Genomic DNA, 18,776 nt, shown 5'->3' with positions numbered 1-18,776 from the left:
CCTCACCGGACGAACTGCTTGGGAATCTCGGAGCAGACCCGCATGACTCGCAGGGTTGTATCGTCGTGATGGGAGCGAAACCCTTTGCCAATACGACTCTGCGACAAGGCCCCCAGATTTCATCCCCGAGCTGAGGTCATGGTGGTAATCCTACCTGCTGTTGCTAGTGATTGCAGCATGGCCAGTCTCCAGCCAGCTAACGCAGGGGACCATGAAAGGGGCTAGTTTTCCTCCGTCTCTCTCCCCCCAGTTGTGGGCAAACGTCGCAGCCCGGAATCCCTTCTTGACGATTGTCGCTCGACGGCCGGGGGGAGGGTGGGAGGAGGGCAGACGAATCTTGGGAGATTCTGGGACCTATGTATAAGCCCAACCGGTCCCGCCCCGTTGTTCTTCCTGCCCATCGTGATGTGCATTTTGTGATCGCCGAATACCCCATAGATTGATTAATCTATCGGGAGCCTCTGCCTCGCATGCCATGATCGACTTGGGCATCGACGCGCCGTTCGGCAAGCGCGATGCCATTGATGATGGGGATCCGAATCCTCGCGGCGAGAGTCTCGCGCAGTTGTCCATCATCTTTGTCTGCCTGGCTGGCTTCTTCGTCATATTGCGGTTGATAACGAGATACTTTCACACCAAGGCCTGGGGAGCTGACGATGTCTTGATTGTGGCGGCACTGGTATGGGATAAAACACTGAAATGCATCGCTGGATGGGAATTGATGGTCTGACTTGTTTCTTGTTTGTCGTCACTAGGCCCTTGCTTGTTGCATGACGGTTGCTTACAACGGAGGTTCGTATCACTTTCTTTTGCAACTTGATTTCGTGATGTGTCACTAACACCAAGGGAAAAACGAAACAGAGGCTGGGAATGGATTTGGACTTCACAGTACCCAACTCGATGCGCACCACAAGATAGTAGCCTTCAAGGTAAACACCCAGCAAAACGAACAGCGGCCAAAGCAATCTCTGACGGAAAAAGCACAGTGGTTCTTTGCCGCCCAGATCCTATACAAGATCACGACGTGCCTCACAAAGACGTCCCTGGGCATGCTGTATCTGCGAATCTTCCCGGACCGCAAGTTCCGCATCGCTGTCATCAGCGTCATGGCGGTGACTGTGGCTTACACGCTGGCCGCAGTGCTGATGACCATTTTTGCCTGCAACCCCATAGACAAGTCTTGGAACAAGTCCTTGCCCGGCAAGTGCGTCAACTCCATCAGCATCTGGTATTGTGAGTCGGAAACTACCTGACATTATGTTGGCCCATCATATTGCGGAAACTTGCTAACCGCTGTTGAAAATAGCGACGTCGGTGTTGAACATTGTGACGGACATGTTGATCATCGGGTTGCCGATCAACGAGATTCGACGACTCCAGCTGCCGCTGGTGAAGAAGTTGCTGCTTTGCGGGCTCTTTAGCCTGGGTATCTTTGTCATTGCCTGTACGGTTATACGAATGATTACCGTGTCACCGCAGACGACCGCTTCGGATCAGACTTGTCAGTCAACGATTATCCACAACTCCTCTAGCTCTTCACGGCATGTACTAATAGTAGGACTATGCAGATTATCAAGCCGTGTCTAACAGCTGGACGTTTGTCGAGACCAATGTCGGAATTATTTGTGCTTGTACGTCTCTTTCCTGCTCTTTATGGGATCAACCAACCCCTACAAGTTCCGTGTTAACCATCGAGTTGCTGCAGGCCTACCCATTGTATGGGTTCCTCTCACAAGGCAACTACTTCGATGGCTAGGACTCGGCGGAGAGGAAACAACCGTCACGAGCAAGTCTGCCTACGCTCTCGGATCACACAACCACGTCAGCAGCGCACGAGCACGCACGACCCGTCGCGACGAGGAGGGCGATAGCGTGGAAGAGCTCATGTTTGACGGAATCAAAATGACGAGGAGGTTCAGCGCTCATGTAGAAGAAGGTCGGGATCAGAAAGACGCTCACCCTGACGACCGCCCGTGGGAAAAGGTCCCCAAGCCGCAGAAATAACTCGACTATATGCGATGTGTTGGACTTGAGGTTGAGTCTACCGATCGATTACCCCGAGAGTTCTTTTCAATGGGCTGGCTACACGATGGCATACATCTCGGAAGAAATAACCGGGCAACTTGCACACTGGTCTTTTCACTCCTCTCACTCATTGTTTGTTTGGGAGCTTGCATACGTACGTAATGTATCCCCTAGGGCCATTATTAGGCCATGGAGTCATAGCTCTGAAAGATTGACGGAGAATCGAGAGACGATGGTGTCGTCTGTATACGAAGAGTATTCAGTTACTGCTTAGTGAGAGAACTTCCAATGAAGGCTCATGGGGAGAAGCGTAAGACACAGCTTTTCATCATGAGACTTGTGTATATATAAGTATATAATAATAAAGAATGGCAAATCGGCCCATTCACTACATATTCTTCTACTTAAGCTCCAGATTATATGCAACATGCCCGGCTTTGTATGATGTTTTTGATTCAAGCGAAACGAGATCCTTCAAGCAACATTATCTGGGCTGAGCTCAGTCTCGATGTTCAATTACTTCTATTGTAATTTTCGTACAACTTCTTCGTGGGCGTAAGAGAGCAAAAGCAATATTGGGGGAGAGCTCTTCATTTGTCATTATAGTACGGGATACTTGCCTTGGGTATGTCGTCTGTGCTGTTGCTGTCAGAGTCGAGGTATAGCCATGTACTTATAGAAATACGCTCTAGACTATCCATGGACCTACTACCTCTAGTACCTTGGTGGTGCCTGGTTGGTTGTCAGGTACCAGGTATCGGTAATTCAGTCAGTTTTGTTGGTAACCTGGGAGAGGCGTGACTGTTTGTTAGTGGGATACTGGAAACTCCGCAGTCGGTTGCAGCGTGACGGCTGTATCTACTAACAGTGGCGACTATTGCATGTTATAGACTTTGCGGCGTCCCGGTTGGTGTTCTTCCGCCAAGCAGAAGAACCTGAGCACATATACAAGCCCATCAAACATGGTTGATACTCCGTACATCTTCACCGACTTCCTGAATTGCTGATAAGCAGAGCATCATGGCATCGGATCCTCGAACGCGTCAGCAGGGAGAAATGCCAAGACGGCAATGTGGAGCCGAGAGTTGAGCCGGGGAAATGGGGGAATTTTGGGTCTTTGACTGAGGAAGAGTAAGAGGCAGGCCAATTGCGCCTTGGCTGCAGGCAACGTGCGTTGTGCGTGTCTGATCTGTATAGAAGAGGCGGTTGAGTGAGCCCGAGGTTGCGGACATGCCTGTGGCCTTGCTGGTGATGATATTCAACGTCTGCTCAACTGACCAGAAACCAACAGGAACGTCGGTAGCAAAACATGTAACACGTATTCTGCAGCGTGGATACTCGGCGTCGTACGGGCTAGCAACTGGAATGGAGGCGCTACTATGCCGAGTCCCGCCCAGCGTAGCCAACGGCCAGGATGACATTGATGACAGCGACAGCGACGCGAGACAGTTGCTGTTCCCTCGCGGTGCTCCATACAAAGAAATCAGATCGCACAAGGATGGAGCCGCGCTTGCGCCGTCACTACCGACCGCTGGGCCGCTGCGGCAATCGCTCGGGATTGTTGAGATGCAACTTGTGGTGATGGCCGGGGACTCTGAAGTTTGATAGGGCAGCAAATGCGACAGGCGAGCGGCATGTCCTCGCATCGTGTGTGCCGACAAGGTACCAAGGCTAGAGTGCCAGAAACAGACGCTGAGACACAGAACCAACGCCCCATTGTACATCCGGTACAGTAGACCCAGTGTAGAGCGACCATCGGGTATGACATGACATGGCCTGTCGTTTATACGAAGCCGCTTGTACTCCGTACATGCGAAACCGCTTGTAGCACCTGGTACTCGTACGTGATCGATCCTCCGCCTCAGCTTATGCGGCAGCTCTTGTCTGAATGGTGTTGGACAAGGCATTCAAGGCCGACACGAGCTCTTCATTCGCCAGCTGTGCGAGCTGTCGACTGTCGACTGATGCCGGATGACTCTCCAGGCTGCTCCTCGCGTGCCGTCTAAGCCGATCGCCATCCGTCCAGTGGGACCTCGACCACGAGCCATGATTGCCGTGTGCCGATTAGCAGCCCCTAGCGCCCTGTTGGAGGGCAGAGGCATGGGATAGACTTCGAAAAGAGCCGCTAGAAGCGTCTGGTTGCTTGTCGGCTGCTGCTGTTCTGTATAGTACATATGAGTGCTGGTGCCTCGATAACTGTACTGTACAGCGAACATGGGAAGGGTGAGGCCTTGGTGGTTGCATTTGATGTCCGAAGCCCAAGCGAAGCCCAGCGAAAGCCCAAGCATTGATGGAAACGAGCACCAGGCCCTCTGTAGCGTACCTACTAAGACAAGACACTACCTGGGACTGTGTTAGCAGCCATGCAGCTGGAAACAGACGATGCAACGCCCTGATGCCTCGTTAGCCAGTGGAGAGCTGGGTATCAGGAAGAGACGTGACGATCTCGCCACTAGGGACGAGGGCTGAAGAGCCGATTTTGCCGTTGAGGAGCAGAAACTTGCATGGCGGCACGGTAGACGAGGAAAAATTAAAAAAGAAAAAAAGAAAAAAAGAAAAAAAAAAAAAAAAAAAAAAAAATCGAGAGACGAAGAATGCACCCACGAGATGACGGCATAACTGGCCGTCAAATTCACGCACTCGGCGGGCTGTCAAGTCAAGTGCGGAGATGGTGATTGATGTCCATGTTGATGTTCCGTTGTGTTGCATCTGTGTGTACTTTGAAGGTAAATCAGTGGGCGGGCTTCTTATCGCGATACCACGCCGGCAAGTACCCGCAACCTGGAGGGTACTTGCCGGCAGCGCCAAGACCTGCCCAGATGCTTCGAGCAGGTACTTGTTGCCGCCCGCAGCCAGTGGTGCAGCGCGCATGTCGCATTGAGGCGCAGCAGGCTCTGGCAAGGTGCCGCTGCAGGTACTCTCTCGTAAGGGAAGGCCAGCGGCCGTGTATCCATCCATACTGCTATTCATCCAGTGCTAGGAGCATCTTGGCGTTGCCGTTGAAGGGCTTCGGATTCAGAAGAAAGTACCGCACAGGTACCCCCGGGCGTCAGAGTGTGACCGACCGAGTTCCTCACCTGGCCGCACCAAGCATTGCCCATTCATGCGATCAGTTTGCATGTACCTGGAGCGGACCAAGTACCAGCTAGGACAACCTGCGGAGTACCTTGCGGAATCAATTGCGTGCCCTGCCTGCCTGTAGACAGTGAGTGAGCCCGCTGAGAGACAGCCCAGAAAGTCCCCCAGAGCGCCCCAATAGGGCCCCAATAGGCCCCCCCCGTAAGCCTCGGAGAGCCCCAAAGCCGCTAGGACGCACCACTGCCAAAAGCCCGTCATCCCCAATCCGCCATCCGTCCCTGCGTCCAGGCCTTGCCCTTGGCGTCTGTTTCGTCGGCCTTGGATCTCGTCTTCTTTTTTCCCTTCTTCCCCCGTCCACTCGCTCTCAAGTCCTTCAGCCTTGGCCCCTCGACCCTCTGCCTCGTGCTGTCCACTGGCCTCGCCGGCCTCATCGCCCCCCCCCGAATCGAGAGACGACAGCGTCCGACTCGTCGCTCCAGGTCCAGGTCGAGGTCTGGCTCGGCTCATCTTGTCCCTGTCCGATGAGCGACGACGAGAAGGCCGCTGCCACTGGCGGGGTGGCCGAGATGACGCCCAATTCGTCTCGTCCGTCCATCGTCGACGACAATATCAAGGACATTGTTTCGGTAAGGACGCCACAGTCGAGGCAATTCCGTTCGCCTCTGTTTTTTGCGCTGGGAATGTTGCTGCGCGGGCGGTGTCGCATCTGTACTGGGAGCAACATGAAGCATCGCCACCGGGGTTTATGTTTGGAAGAGATGAAAAGAAAAAAAAAGCCATTGGATGGGCCGGCGACGACACCCTTCGTTTACCTGAGCCTGCCTTTGCGTCCTCCGTCTTGCTCTTCAACAGTCTCTCGCTGCCTTCTCCCCTCCCTCCTGTCCTTTCTTTCTCTCTTCGTTTCCTCTTGTTTCAAAATCTGCCATTTCTCGTCATCGGCTCTTCCTCAATGAACTGGCACAACTGACTGTTTGGGCTCTTCGCCGCCCGCCCCCTTTCGCAGGAGCCCTTTTCCTACGACGAAGACGATCGCGACTACTATTCTCCGCAAAACACCACCGAGCACGACCTCAACGTTACCGAAGATGATTTGCTCGAGGCCCAGGAGCTCGCCTCCCGATATACGCTCCAAGAGGTCCGCGACATCATGACTCGAGTCTTTCGCGTCCACGAAAAAGACCACAACTTTCCCTCCATCATCATCCAAAAGATCAAGGCCTTTCTCGAAAATGAGTCTGTCTTTTCCAATCCCGAGAAGCACCAGCACCTGATCCAGGAGATGAAGCTGGAAGCCGCCCTCGTCACCAGCAACAGCCCCTACGCCGAAGTTCGTGCAGTGGTCAGCAACAAGGACGATCCCACAACGCCCTGCTCGACCATCCGCAGCTGGGTCATTGGACTGGCCTTCAGCTGCCTGCTGGCCTTCATCAACCAATTGTTCGACATTCGACAGCCCGCCATCCGCGTCATGGCCAATGTTGCCCAGCTGCTGTCCTACCCCGTGGGCAAGGCGTTCGAAACCTGGCTGCCGGATGTCGGCTTCACCCTCTTCGGCACATATCACTCTCTCAACCCGGGCCCTTTCTCCAAGAAGGAGCACATGCTCATCACCATCATGGCCAACGTGGCTTACAACACGCCCTACACCAACAACATCATCTGGGTGCAGTATTTGCCCCAGTACTTTAATCAGCCGTACGCATCCCACGTTGCCTACCAGCTCCTCATTGCCCTGGCCACAAACTTTATTGGCTACGGCATGGCGGGCATCTGCCGCCGCTTTCTCGTCTATCCGTCGTACTGCGTGTGGCCGGCTTCTCTTGTCACCATTGCCCTCAACAAGGCCTTTCACAACGAATCCAATGCCCCGGTCGAAGGCCCCTTTGGCAGGAAGTGGAAGATTTCCCGCATCAAGTTCTTCTACCTCATGTTTGGCGCCATGTTTGTCTGGTTTTGGTTCCCCAACTATATCTTCACTGCCTTGTCCAGGTTCAACTGGCTGACCTGGATCGCCCCCCACAACCGCGACCTCAACGTCATCACCGGCATCAACCATGGCCTGGGCGTCAACCCGTTCCCGACCTTTGACTGGAACGTTTTGCTTTGGGACTCGGCCGACCCTCTCATGGTCCCCTTCTACAGCACGCTCAACCGTTTCTTCGGCGTCTTCGTCTCCTTCTGGGTGGTCCTCGCCTTCTGGTACAGCAATGTCTACGACACCGGCTACCTCCCTATCAACAGCAACCGCGTATATGACCACTTTGGCAAGCTCTACAACATTAGCCGAGCCGTCGACGACCGGGGACTGTTCCACGCCGAAGAGTACAAGGCATACTCGCCACCCTTCTTGAGCGCCGGCAACATTGTCATTTACATGTTCTTCTTCGCCATCTACACATCGACCTTGACTTATGCTGTGCTCTACCACCGTCACGAAATCATCATGGGGTTCAAGTCTCTTTTCGCCAGCTTCCGCAAGAAGAAGAACCCGATCAAGGACGAGAAAGTCCTCGACGTTCACAACCGGCTGATGAAGGCGTATCCCGAGGTCCCGGAGTGGTGGTACTTGATCTGCCTCGTGATTGCTATTGCCCTGGGCGTTGCGGGCATCGCCGGGTGGAATACAAACACGTCTCCCGGCGTTGTGTTCTATGGCCTGGCACTCTGCATCATCTTTGTCATTCCCGTGGGCATTATCAAGGCCATGACCGGCATTGAGGTCACCCTCAACGTGCTGGCCGAGTTCATTGGCGGATCTTTCGTCGATGGCAATGCGCTGGCCATGAACTACTTCAAGTCCTTTGGCTACGTCACCTGCGCACACGCCGTGTGGTTCTGTAACGATCTCAAGCTCGCCCATTACGTCAAAATCCCGCCTCGCCAGACCTTCATCGCCCAAATCATTGCCACGTTCATCAGCACCGTCATCTGCACCGGCGTTCTCAATTTCCAGATGAAGAGCATCAACGGCGTCTGCACTCCCGATGCGCAATTCAAGCTCACCTGCCCAGGCGTCAACACCTTCTTCACCGCCTCCGTCCTGTGGGGAACCGTTGGACCGCAAAAGATTTTTGGCCATTCTGGACAGTATACCGAGATTCTGGTCGGCTTCCCCCTGGGCATCCTCGTCGTCGTCTTCTTCTGGGGGCTCAACAAAAGGTTCCCCAAGTGGACCTGGACTCGACAGATCCATCCAGTGGCCATCATGTACGGCGGCATCGTATGGGCACCGTACAACATGTCGTACGTCTGGCCATCTGTCCCGATTGCGTGGATTTCCTGGGTCTATCTTAAGACTCGGTTTGTGTCCTTTTGGTCCAAGGTAAGCGATTTCCCTCAAAACTCCCTTTGACAACTCTCCAACTCATGCTGACTGATTCCCCCCGCCCCAGTACAACTTTGTTCTCTCAGCAGCCTGGTCTTGCGGCATCGCCATCTCAGGCATCATCATTTTCTTTGCCTTGCAATACACCGACGTACAATTCCACTGGTGGGGGAACATGGCATCTGATATGGGCTGCGAGGGCAAGGGGTGCACGCTGAAGCACCTTGCGCCAGGAGAATATTTTGGACCGCGCATGGGTACCTTTGACTGATAGAAAATGGCGCGACTTGTGTTTTCGGCTTTGGCATTTTTCTTGTTTTTTTTTCTCATCTTCGCCGGGGTGCAAGACTGAAAGGCACTCGGCGCTGGAGTCATTCATAGTGGAGTTAAAGGGGGGAGGGAGCATTCACATGGCGGGAACTGCTACACAAGCATGTTGGTCTTTTTTTTTTTTTTCACTTTTGACTTTTTTTTTTTGGTTTCATTCTGCTGTTATTTTTTTTTCTACCTCTGGGAAGGAATGGGACGAGTTATACCCCTATGTTGATCTGATAGGAACGAGATGACTGAAACGAAGAGCAAAGCCCACTCTTTCGAGGAAACGAAACGAGGCGTTTAGAGATTTGTATAAATGCGAACCCAAAGGCGCTAGAAATGGGCCATGGACGGGACTTTTGGTTCAGTGGATGAGCAAGGGCGACGGATTTTGAAGCTAGAAATTCAACAATTATTGAAGTCTTGTTGAGTGTTTGATCAAGTCTATTATTATGAATGAGGAGCTTCATCTTCTTGTGGCGAGAGGTTGGTTTGCTAAGATAGTTGCTGAGTCAGAAAGCACTGTGCATCTCCAAGTACAGAGTACCTGGACCTGTCCCGGCACGACGCCGACATTGCCTGTACAGTAGACTTTGCTGGACTGTGCTTGCGATCTGCTCTCTTCATTTCAATTGGCCAGTCGGCTCTTCCCTTCCGCCTGGACATGATGCCGAGTTAAAGGTTCGCGACTTCAACTTTTTTCTCCCAGCAATTGATACAAAGGAAACATCACAGGAACTGGCCACAGCCTGATTGATACCGCTCACTATGAGTGCCGGTAAACTCAGGGCCATGGTGGCCTGCAAGCACTGTCGGCAGCGGTAGGTTCAGACTCGACGGCCTCCCTATGCTGGGATTTTGTTCGCGTGGACTGACGCCAGAGCAGGAAGAGACGCTGCGATGGTGTGACGCCGCGATGTTCGGGCTGTAGGCAGAGAGGATTGGAGTGTGTGTACACAGAGGCTGCTCCTCCGAGGTACGTGTGAATGTGAAAAAAAGAGGTGCATGGTGAAGTGAAGTGAAGTATTGTTTTGTTTTTGCGTATTCTGATGGACCTTTGGAGATAGAAACACTGCTGTACAAACACAGTTGGACGGGCTGGACCAACGGAATGGAAGTATGGCATCGGATGCGTTGCTTCAGCGCCTGGAAAGCATCGAGATGTTGCTTGGGGAGCACGCCGAGGCGCTGAGGACACTGCAGCAGGAGAAGCAGCCGCGGCATCGTGGAGATTTATCAGCCTCTATGACGCCGCACCCGCTGCCCGACCTTTATCGACAAACTGACAAGACCGAAACCAATGAGAGTCTGCCATCTCCTTCACGAGAAGCATCAATGCCGCATTCTACCTGGGCGCTCACCACGCGCGAAGGAGGCGACTCGTCGAGGCGTGGGGTGAATGGTGATGGCGGTGATGATGTACCTCCCATTACCATACCGCTAGGGCATCAGACGAGCACGAGCAGTCTATTGACGCTCCCGCAGATGCGTCCCTTGGTGGGTGATTATCCCGAGGACTTCATCTTCCGGGTCGAGGACAGCCGATCACCATCTGCGGCGATGGATTTTATGACTGCGCCAGGACTGCAAGGTGAAGAGAAACAAATTGACAGGACAGTCACGGATGATTATCTCAGTAGCTTTCTTGCCCTGGTGCACGCTTGCCATCCCATCTTTGACCGCGACCATCTTCTCGCAAACTACGAAGCCACCATGAGAGAGGGATTGGGCTCCGACGTCAGGTCGGGCGTGATCCTCGCGGTTCTGGCCCTTGGCGCAACGGCTTCGGACGCAATTGATCACGGGGAGAATGGGAATACTGGCGATGCTTGCATGCAAAGGGCACTCCGGATCCTGGTGCCGGCGTGGACCCTCTCGTTTAGCGGCAATATTCAGCTGACGCAAGGGCTGATCTTGTGTGCGCTGTACTTTACATATGTGGTGCAGCCGTTGACGGCGTGGAGGCTGATATATATGGCGTCCACAAGCATTCAGCAGCTCTTGATTCGGCAAGTATTTTGCGATTTGGTGTGGTGAGGGTGGTCGCTGACGGATAACAGGTGCAAGGACATCTTGTCGGGCCAGGCTGAGATTCAGGAATTGACCCGGCTTAGCTGGATATCTTTTATCATTGAAAGGTGAGGCCAATGATGTGAAAAACACTCAAGGGGGAGACATCTACGCGTGTTGTGTGTTGAGGTTACCTGATTTTAACGAAAATGCCAACCCAGTGATATGATTGCCGAGTTTCACCAGCCAAGGAGCGGCATCGATGTCCTTGTTGATCGCATGCCCTTCCCCAACTACGGCACCAACCCGAAGCTCGAGCACCTTTGCGTCCTGGCCGAGATATCAGCCCGGTCTCTTCTCAACCGCATGCATCACGCCATTTACTTTACGGACAGCCTTACGATATACGCGGGCCGCGCTCTCGACTCGCTCGCCTCTTCCCAGCAGTCTTCGCTGCAGCCGGATGCATCTCTCCTGCGGGTGTGCAGCGAACTTAATTCTCAGCTCGACAGATGGTACGAAGGCCTGCCGGTCGACATCAAACCCGACTTGTTTGATCGCGCCCCAGGAAATAGACAGGCGTGCATATTGCGTCTGCGGTACTGGTCCGCGAAGCAAAGCATCTTCAGGCCATTTGTGATCCATGCCACGTCGTCGCAGTATGAAAAGGGTGAGGTGGAAGTGCCCTCGGCAGTAGTGGCTCAGTGCAAGGTATGCCTGGCAGCGTGTCGAGCTTTCCTCCACGGGGCGATATATCTGCTTTCGGAGAGGACGCCTTACGCGTATAGCTCACTGCAGTTGTAAGTCTTTGAACTTGATGCATGAAGCTGAAGGGGGAGCTGTTGGATATGATGAAGACTGATGGGGTTCTGTTTAGCACTCTCAACTGTTTCTTGGTGCTTGCCCTGGCTGCAAACTCGCCACATCTCGGCCATCTCGCGGAGGATATTGATTCGAACCACCAGATGGTTGTGGAGGCTCTTGAACCTTGGGCACGACCGGGATCGAGCATCGAACATGCGCTAGAGATTGCCAATTCAGTTGCGAGAAAGCTTCGTCTTCGCGATGATCGGCGGAGATTTTAACAACGACGATACCGTGTTACAAACGAATGCAACGCGACTATGAGATGTTGAAATTGTGTTTATTTATCATGTAATTCTATGGTGGTCAGCTATCTATGTGTGGTATCTACAAACCTTGTGCGGCAATCTCTTTCTCAATGGCCTCTTTCGCCTTGTTCTCCATGTCGATGAAGAATATCTCGACATCCTTCAACCTCTTCGCCGTGATGGGGTCGTTTCTGATTGCCTCATCGAGCTTCTCGCCGTCGTTGGCAACGTAATCGGTCTGCATATCCGCCAGCTTGCCGTCCCAGTCCGGACGAGCAAAGGGGTCGATGGTGGACAGCTTTGTGAGTCGCTGCACGGTAGCGAATTCGGCATAGCCGCTCTTGGGCTTCTTGGTCGTGAGGGGAGGCTGTTGGTCGGGGGTTTCGAGGAGAGTTTTGATGAGGTGCGGCGGGATGGTGACGTGGGGGCAGCCGAGCTCGGCCATGGCCATGATTTCGGCGGGAGTGAAGTGGCTGTTTTGGTCAAAGGGGAGGCTTGTATTTTAGTGTACAATTCCTTTTTTTGTTTTTGTTTTTGGTGGTGGTGGTGGTGGGAAGTTACCTTGCAATGATCATGATAGGTTGTTCTTTGCCGGTTTCTCGGTATTGTTTGGCGAAGGCCTCGAGGATGTGGATGACACGAGGGGACATGGGGTGCTATTTGGACTATTAGAATGTCTTGACAACACCTATTGCTTTTTACTTGGGGGGAATGTGAATATACCTCGAGAGCGGGATCTTCGAAAGCGAGACGCAGAGAAGAGTCTAGATGCGCGGCGATTTCTTTTCCATTCGATCAGTTGTCAGTGTCCGTATCATGACTTACAAGAAGATACAATTTCCAGTGAGATTTTGTATAGACGTACCGTTGTAATAAGGGCTAATGAAGAGACACCCGCTCTGGCTCGCCGCAATCCCCTGCTCGAGCGAAAAGACGCTGGTGGCGAGGGTGCGGATGCCCTCCTGGTTGAGGACCTTGGCGGCGGCGGCGGCGGGGCCGGAGAAGGGGATCTTGATGGCGAAGCGGTCGCGGGAGACGCCGGCCTGCTGGTAGAGGGAGGCGAGGGCGCGGGCGTGGGCGATGGTGGCGGAGGAGGAGGAGATGTGGCGGAGGGAGGTTTGGATGAGGACGCGGCCGGAGAGGAGGGGGACGTTGCGGGCTGTGAGGGAGATGGCCTGGTTTTGGTTTTTGATTTTTGTGAGTTTGTTTTGTTTCAAAGGGGGGGAGGGAATGTGTGATGAGGTAGAATGTTGGACTTACGGCTTGGTCGTAGACTCGTTCCCATCCCTGGGAGCCGTATTGTCTGACGAGGTCTTTGAGTAGTGGTTCATCGGCTAGGAGTGCGGTTGTGATGATGGCTTGGTTGGATGTTTCTGATGGCGAGGAATTGTGATGTTAGTCTTTTGTTTGTCTTGTTGTGATGAAGGTTGAGAATAAGGGAAAAAGATGTACGGTTGTGAGGTGTAAAGGGGATGCTCTTGATGAGCTCCGTATCAGTGCTGTCGACGTCGACGTTGCAGAGGTCTTCGAGGCGATGGAGCATGGAGCGAGCCATGGCTGGTGAGTTGGATGTTGATTAACGCTGTGTAGATACGATGGGTTTTTGGTATAAGATGGAATTGCTGGTGTAAGTGAGGCTGTGACGGTGTGTAAAGATGGTGAGAGGAAATAGGAGTAGGTATCGTAGCGTTATATATGCTCTTGTTTATTCGCATTCCTTTACATTATTTTACTCAATTGGGCTACATTATTTTACTCAATTGGGCAAACTTGACGATGATACCACCACTGGTTAAACCAACATGGAAAATCAGCTCCAGAACGAACCGACACGAACTACCGCATCGTGACTCTCGTGTTCCCCCACCTCGGCTCGCCTGCTGAATTCGTTGCCTCCAGCTCCCAAGTTTAAATTGAGTGGGCACACATCAGCCTCGTGACTAATACCGGCGGGCCGCCCTTCCGCTGCATTATCAGCGTAAGAAATTGTTGGTGGGTTGTGGCGGGCCGCCGCTCCGCCGGGTTTTATTGTGTAAGAGCTGAGAGGGTTCTCGACTAAAACTGGATCAATATTTGCAATTTGTCTTGGTAATCTGTCTTGTTTGGGTTTTCGGAAGAATAGATTGGGACTAGGAGAATGGATATAGTAGTTGTGGTGTGACATGTTTAGTTGAACTATGCACTGTATGTTCCACTCTGCACTTGAGCGGCGTGAGAGCAACTTACACGAATAGGCACGAAGTCTGGAAAGATTTACAACTATTCTTCGTACTGTCTTTGGTGACTTCAATATCCACATGTTTCTTCGACTAAATGGGATGTCCATGCTTTGTAATGACCAACTTCTTTCGGTTCAGACTCACATTAGGTGGATCACTTGACAACGCAGTTGACTGTATGCGGTATTCTCTTACAAATCGACTATTTGTCATATGGTTGCCTGGCATAGATCCTCTTGCTAGAATGCGAACTTGAGGTGGTCGGCGGCAACTGGGGCCGCCGCCCGGAATGAGGCCGATAGATGGGCCCGATTTGTGTGTGTTTCGTGTAAGGATAGAGCAGCGATGATCACGATAATCTATTGTGGGAGTATAATAACGGCGGCTGATGTCACATTTGAATCAAATGACACTCCATTGACGAATTACTCAAGAGATCAAGCCAAACATAAGCATACACGCCATCATGGGTTCTACAGAGTCGGGCACAGATCAAACCCTCGTCAACACCAGCACCCCGAATCTCTTCTCCCTACACGACAGAACAATTATAGGCAGGTCTTGTCCAACATCACCCAAGTCCACAACAATAATGTTAATCTAAATCGTCAGTCACTGGCGCGACCGGCGGTCTGGGTTCGCAACTCACCAGAGCCATCCTCGAGTCCGGCGGCGATGTCATAGCCATTGATTACGGCGATGTTCCGCCAACAACATGGGGTACGCAAGACCATCAAACGCCAAAAACAAAGGAAACTGCCCTTTACTTACACAAAATACATAGAACCCCTCCAATCCCTTGCAAAATCTCTCTCTCGCACCCTCACCTACCATGCTTGCGACATCTCCTCCCAATCTAGTACCGCCAGCGTCTTCGAATTAGCGGCCGCTCAAGCCCGATATCCCGTCCGCGGTCTGGTCAATTGTGCCGGTATTGGAACCGTGGGCGACTCCATCGCTTACCCCGAGGATCAAACAAGACGTACACTGGACGTCAATCTCGCTGGTAGTTTGTACGTTGCGCAGGCGGCGGCAAAGGTTGTGACGAAGCAGTATCACGAGGGAAAGAGTCTGGGAGCGAGCTTTGTGTTTGTGGCGAGCATGAGCGGGTACATTTCCAACAAGGTGAGTTGAATTCATTGCCTTTCTCTTCTTCTTAGATGATGTACATTCTCGAGAACTCGGAAAAAAAAAACCTTCATACTGATTCGTCTTGTTTCCCCAGGCCACTCCAACAGCAATCTACTCCGCCTCCAAAGCAGGCGTCCATCAACTCGTCCGCTCCCTCGCCGGCGAATGGGGTTCCTCATCTCCAACTTCATCTCCAAGCCCAACCATCCGCGTCAACTCCATCAGCCCCGGCGTCATCGAAACGCCCATGACGCAGCAGTTCCTCACCCGAAAAGAATGGACCTCGGTGTGGCAGCAAGAAGCAATGCTCAAGCGAATCTCCACCCCCGACGAGTATCGCGGCGCCCTCATCTTCCTGCTGGCGGACGCGAGTTCATATGTTACGGGCGCGGATTTGCGGGTTGATGGTGGATCGACGGCGTGGTGAGAATTGATACGAGAATAGATAGACAGCGCAGTATTAGATTCATCTTCCGCATTTGCTTCTCTTCAATAGCAGCAGTGTTTGTGTAGTTTTGCAGCAGTTTGCCATGACTTCCGGTCTTCCGTCTCAGCGAAACTCGCTCTCATTCTCGTCCTCATCAACGTCTCTTACGCCCCGTAGTATCGGTTGCCTCTTCCAATGCATCACCTTTGCAAAAAAACCGGTCAGCAACAAGTCATCTCAGTGTAGTGTCCCGCCATCAAGAAACTCACTCGTAGATACACGCCCACGTAGAGTGCCAGAAGCACCGCATATCCAATCCTCTTGATGAAATTCATGGCCGCTATCCAGACGTCTCCTTCTATACCCAGCAATTCAGAAATCACGTATCATATTAGAGTCTTGAGAGAGAAACAACACAGTTCAAGGTTTTAGGGGGGACGAGATTGTGAACCCGAGTCGGCGTCGTGTCTTGAGAAGCCCGAAGATGACGACGAAAAGCACCGATGCAAAAAGCAGTGAGACGGGTCTATACTAGCCCATCTTATGCTACAATACGACCCCAAACCGCGGCAAGTGTCCACTTCTACTAGACTCAATGGGCCAATAAAGACGTGGCTCCAAATCAGGTACGGGAGGATTTATTGTGTGTTATCATTGCCACTAAAACACTGCTCTCACAGGGGTTGTCACTTTTACGCATTGATTCGCCGGACAATGCGCACGCAAGATCCAAGTCCAGGTGGCCGAGATCCGAGATCTTCATCTGTAACTTGTCTGATCTTCTCTTTGTTCAAGGTGCCTTCAATAGAGTAAAGCCCATTTGCTTTGTCTGTTCTATACAATTGAACGTCGACTGCCTCTACGGAGTAGCCACATCCTCTTATGTCCCGCCCCACCAACTCTACAGCACACATAACCAATAACTACGTAGAAAACAACCCATCATGGCTATACCCTCTCTAGACTAATGTACCGCTTCATTCTGGTTTTGTATAAGAACTAGTGCGCTGCTATTACTAAACCCTGGCCAGTCTGTGTGTGTTAGACAACATATGGCAGACAAACCCACTCCAGTCTAGTATAGGTACACCCGAGACCATCAACATTGCCAGCAAGATGCTCAACAAGAAGATTTGCTGCAAGGAAATCGTTATAACGGTTGGCATTTGCCGTATCTAATTAGTATGTCTGGGGGATCGCCATAAGACGGGAAAAGTGACCCATCAAAACGACCAAATAACAACATACACCGTATCAAACGGGACTCGAAGACTGTGGCTAATTTCATCAACAAGTATTACGAGATGCTGGAAAGAAAGCATGACTAATTGCATATGATATCGAGCAATCTGTCCCAAACTTTGTTCGGATAAATAGACGAAAGAGGACGATGCTGTTGCGCCACGCATCGGTCTTATCTGCAAACTCATCATCAAAGACATACCAACATGAATCCCCACATCAAAGTTTGAGTATCTCTGAAAATACACGTAAACCTCCACTTAGTCAAAGTAAAATATCCAATGAACAGGACACGTCATCATCAACATATCGTTGTCTAGGCAATATTAAAAAAAAAATTATTCTGTTTACGCGCCTGTACACAAACATGATACTCCGTGCCGAGATGGACACGATGTTGATACTTGAGATCGTTCTACAGGGCAAATTTCATTCAATATCATTTAGATGAGACTGTATCAGTGGGATTGAAATTGAAATTTGATTGACGGGTATAAAAATGTATTAGTACAGTGAACTTCTCAAAATGACCAAAGCCTCCAAACGACCAAAATCTCCAAACGCTTAACAATTCCAACGCTTAACAATTCCAACGCTTAACAATTCCAACGCTTAACAATTCCAACGCTTAACAATTCCAACGCTTAACAATTCCAACGCTTAACAATTCCAACGCTTAACAATTCCAAACGCTTAACATTAAACAAATCCAAATCCTCACATTTTCCGATTTAACCACTTGACGCATTTGGCTCGTCTGTCCACACATCTTGTGCATTGGCATGTCTGACTGTAGTCGCCTTCATTTTCCTCATGAGTAGCTGATGAAAAGTTGCGGTGCGTGTGACCATTGTGAGGATTGTAGTAGACGGGCTTGGGCCCAGGAATAGTTGCGGTGTATGGGATGGACTTGAATCCAGCAGATGGGATAGTCTTGGGGGCAGAAAAACAGCAACCCATTGTGATGGTGTTTGTTTGTTTGTTTTGTAGAAAGGGTGTCTGGTTGTATCTGACTTGATGTCTGATAGTGATTGAGTAAATATCTGAGTTGATATTTAGAGAGTGTGGGGGTGTAAGAGAAGAAGAGAAGATGAGTAGAAAAATAGAAGGGTAGAGGAGTAGAAGAGTAGAGTATTGAAAAGTAGAGTGTTAAAGAGTAAAGAGTAGAAGAGTAGAAGAGTGTAAGAGTATAGAAGTTAAGAGTGTTTCTTAGACTTGAGTGCTTGAATTTAAGTGCTTGAAGCTGAGTGCTTGAAGCTGAGTGCTTGAAGCTGAGTGCTTGAAGCTGAGTGCTTGGAGCTGAGTGCTTGGAGCTGAGTGCTTGGAGCTGAGTGCTTGGAGCTGAGTGCTTGGAGCTGAGTGCTTGGAGCTGAGTGCTTGGAGATGTGCTTGAATGTGTTTGTGTAGGAGGAAAAAAAGAAAACGAAAACCTCGGGAAGAAGGAATTCCTTTATGTTAAACCTTGTTCAGGAAAAAAAAACGCCATTCTTCCAGCAGACTCCACAAATGTTTTGGCTTCGAGTACGATATCGTAATGACTCACTTCGAAGATAGTGGCTTGATGGTGGTGATAATGAGCAGCGCCGAAAGCTAATCTGCGGCGAGTACTCTTATCACAGATTGGATTTCATATACGCAAGTTACAATTCTCTCGCTCATACACTAGTAAGTATCCTTGGACTATTTATTTGTCCCAAGAGGTATACGCTATGCTACGATATGCAGGACATACCCGCCTATAGACCAAAAGAAACAATAGCTACACAAGAAGAAACACAATATTCTCCAAGTTCAATACGTATGATAGACAGATTCATGAGTCGCAGGTGCGTCTTGTACATTATGAGACTATCTTCAGTAGCTCTGGAGCTAGAGTATTTGCCCTTTCAGTC

General features: G+C 51.2%; 5 protein-coding genes across 5 annotated transcripts; 4 read left to right on the top strand and 1 right to left on the bottom strand.

The window, feature by feature from the left end:
• Positions 1 to 3,255: 3,255 nt before the first annotated feature.
• Triagg1_5658 (uncharacterized protein) lies at positions 3,256 to 3,630 on the top strand (the record flags this gene model as incomplete). The annotated part of the gene is made up of 1 exon (XM_062900197.1): positions 3,256 to 3,630. The coding sequence occupies one exon, from the start codon at positions 3,256 to 3,258 to the stop codon at positions 3,628 to 3,630; it is 375 nt and encodes a 124-aa protein (XP_062755458.1).
• Positions 3,631 to 5,624: 1,994 nt separating this feature from the next.
• Triagg1_5657 (uncharacterized protein) lies at positions 5,625 to 8,699 on the top strand (the record flags this gene model as incomplete). Its single annotated transcript, XM_062900195.1, has 3 exons — positions 5,625 to 5,729; positions 6,107 to 8,425; positions 8,496 to 8,699. The coding sequence occupies 3 exons, from the start codon at positions 5,625 to 5,627 to the stop codon at positions 8,697 to 8,699; spliced, it is 2,628 nt and encodes an 875-aa protein (XP_062755457.1).
• An 812-nt stretch (positions 8,700 to 9,511) lies between these two features.
• On the top strand, positions 9,512 to 11,838 carry Triagg1_5656 (transcriptional regulator family: Fungal Specific TF; the record flags this gene model as incomplete). The annotated part of the gene is made up of 6 exons (XM_062900194.1): positions 9,512 to 9,564; positions 9,630 to 9,719; positions 9,811 to 10,659; positions 10,804 to 10,881; positions 10,975 to 11,553; positions 11,631 to 11,838. 6 exons carry the CDS (start codon positions 9,512 to 9,514, stop codon positions 11,836 to 11,838), a joined length of 1,857 nt encoding a protein of 618 aa, XP_062755456.1.
• Positions 11,839 to 11,944: 106 nt separating this feature from the next.
• Positions 11,945 to 13,420, bottom strand: Triagg1_5655 (uncharacterized protein; the record flags this gene model as incomplete). Its single annotated transcript, XM_062900193.1, has 6 exons — positions 11,945 to 12,359; positions 12,427 to 12,521; positions 12,589 to 12,647; positions 12,731 to 13,040; positions 13,126 to 13,238; positions 13,318 to 13,420. The coding sequence occupies 6 exons, from the start codon at positions 13,418 to 13,420 to the stop codon at positions 11,945 to 11,947; spliced, it is 1,095 nt and encodes a 364-aa protein (XP_062755455.1).
• Positions 13,421 to 14,550: 1,130 nt separating this feature from the next.
• Positions 14,551 to 15,642, top strand: Triagg1_5654 (uncharacterized protein; the record flags this gene model as incomplete). The annotated part of the gene is made up of 4 exons (XM_062900192.1): positions 14,551 to 14,647; positions 14,697 to 14,804; positions 14,869 to 15,209; positions 15,310 to 15,642. The coding sequence occupies 4 exons, from the start codon at positions 14,551 to 14,553 to the stop codon at positions 15,640 to 15,642; spliced, it is 879 nt and encodes a 292-aa protein (XP_062755454.1).
• Between the last annotated feature and the right edge of the window lie 3,134 nt (positions 15,643 to 18,776).

The sequence above is a fragment of the Trichoderma aggressivum genome (assembly GCF_033847375.1).
Source record: "Trichoderma aggressivum f. europaeum strain CBS 100526 chromosome Unknown scaffold_020, whole genome shotgun sequence".
Classification (NCBI taxonomy): domain Eukaryota; kingdom Fungi; phylum Ascomycota; class Sordariomycetes; order Hypocreales; family Hypocreaceae; genus Trichoderma; species Trichoderma aggressivum.
The sequence above is the reverse complement of the archived record's forward strand: the minus strand, read 5'-3'. Positions and strand labels throughout refer to the sequence as shown.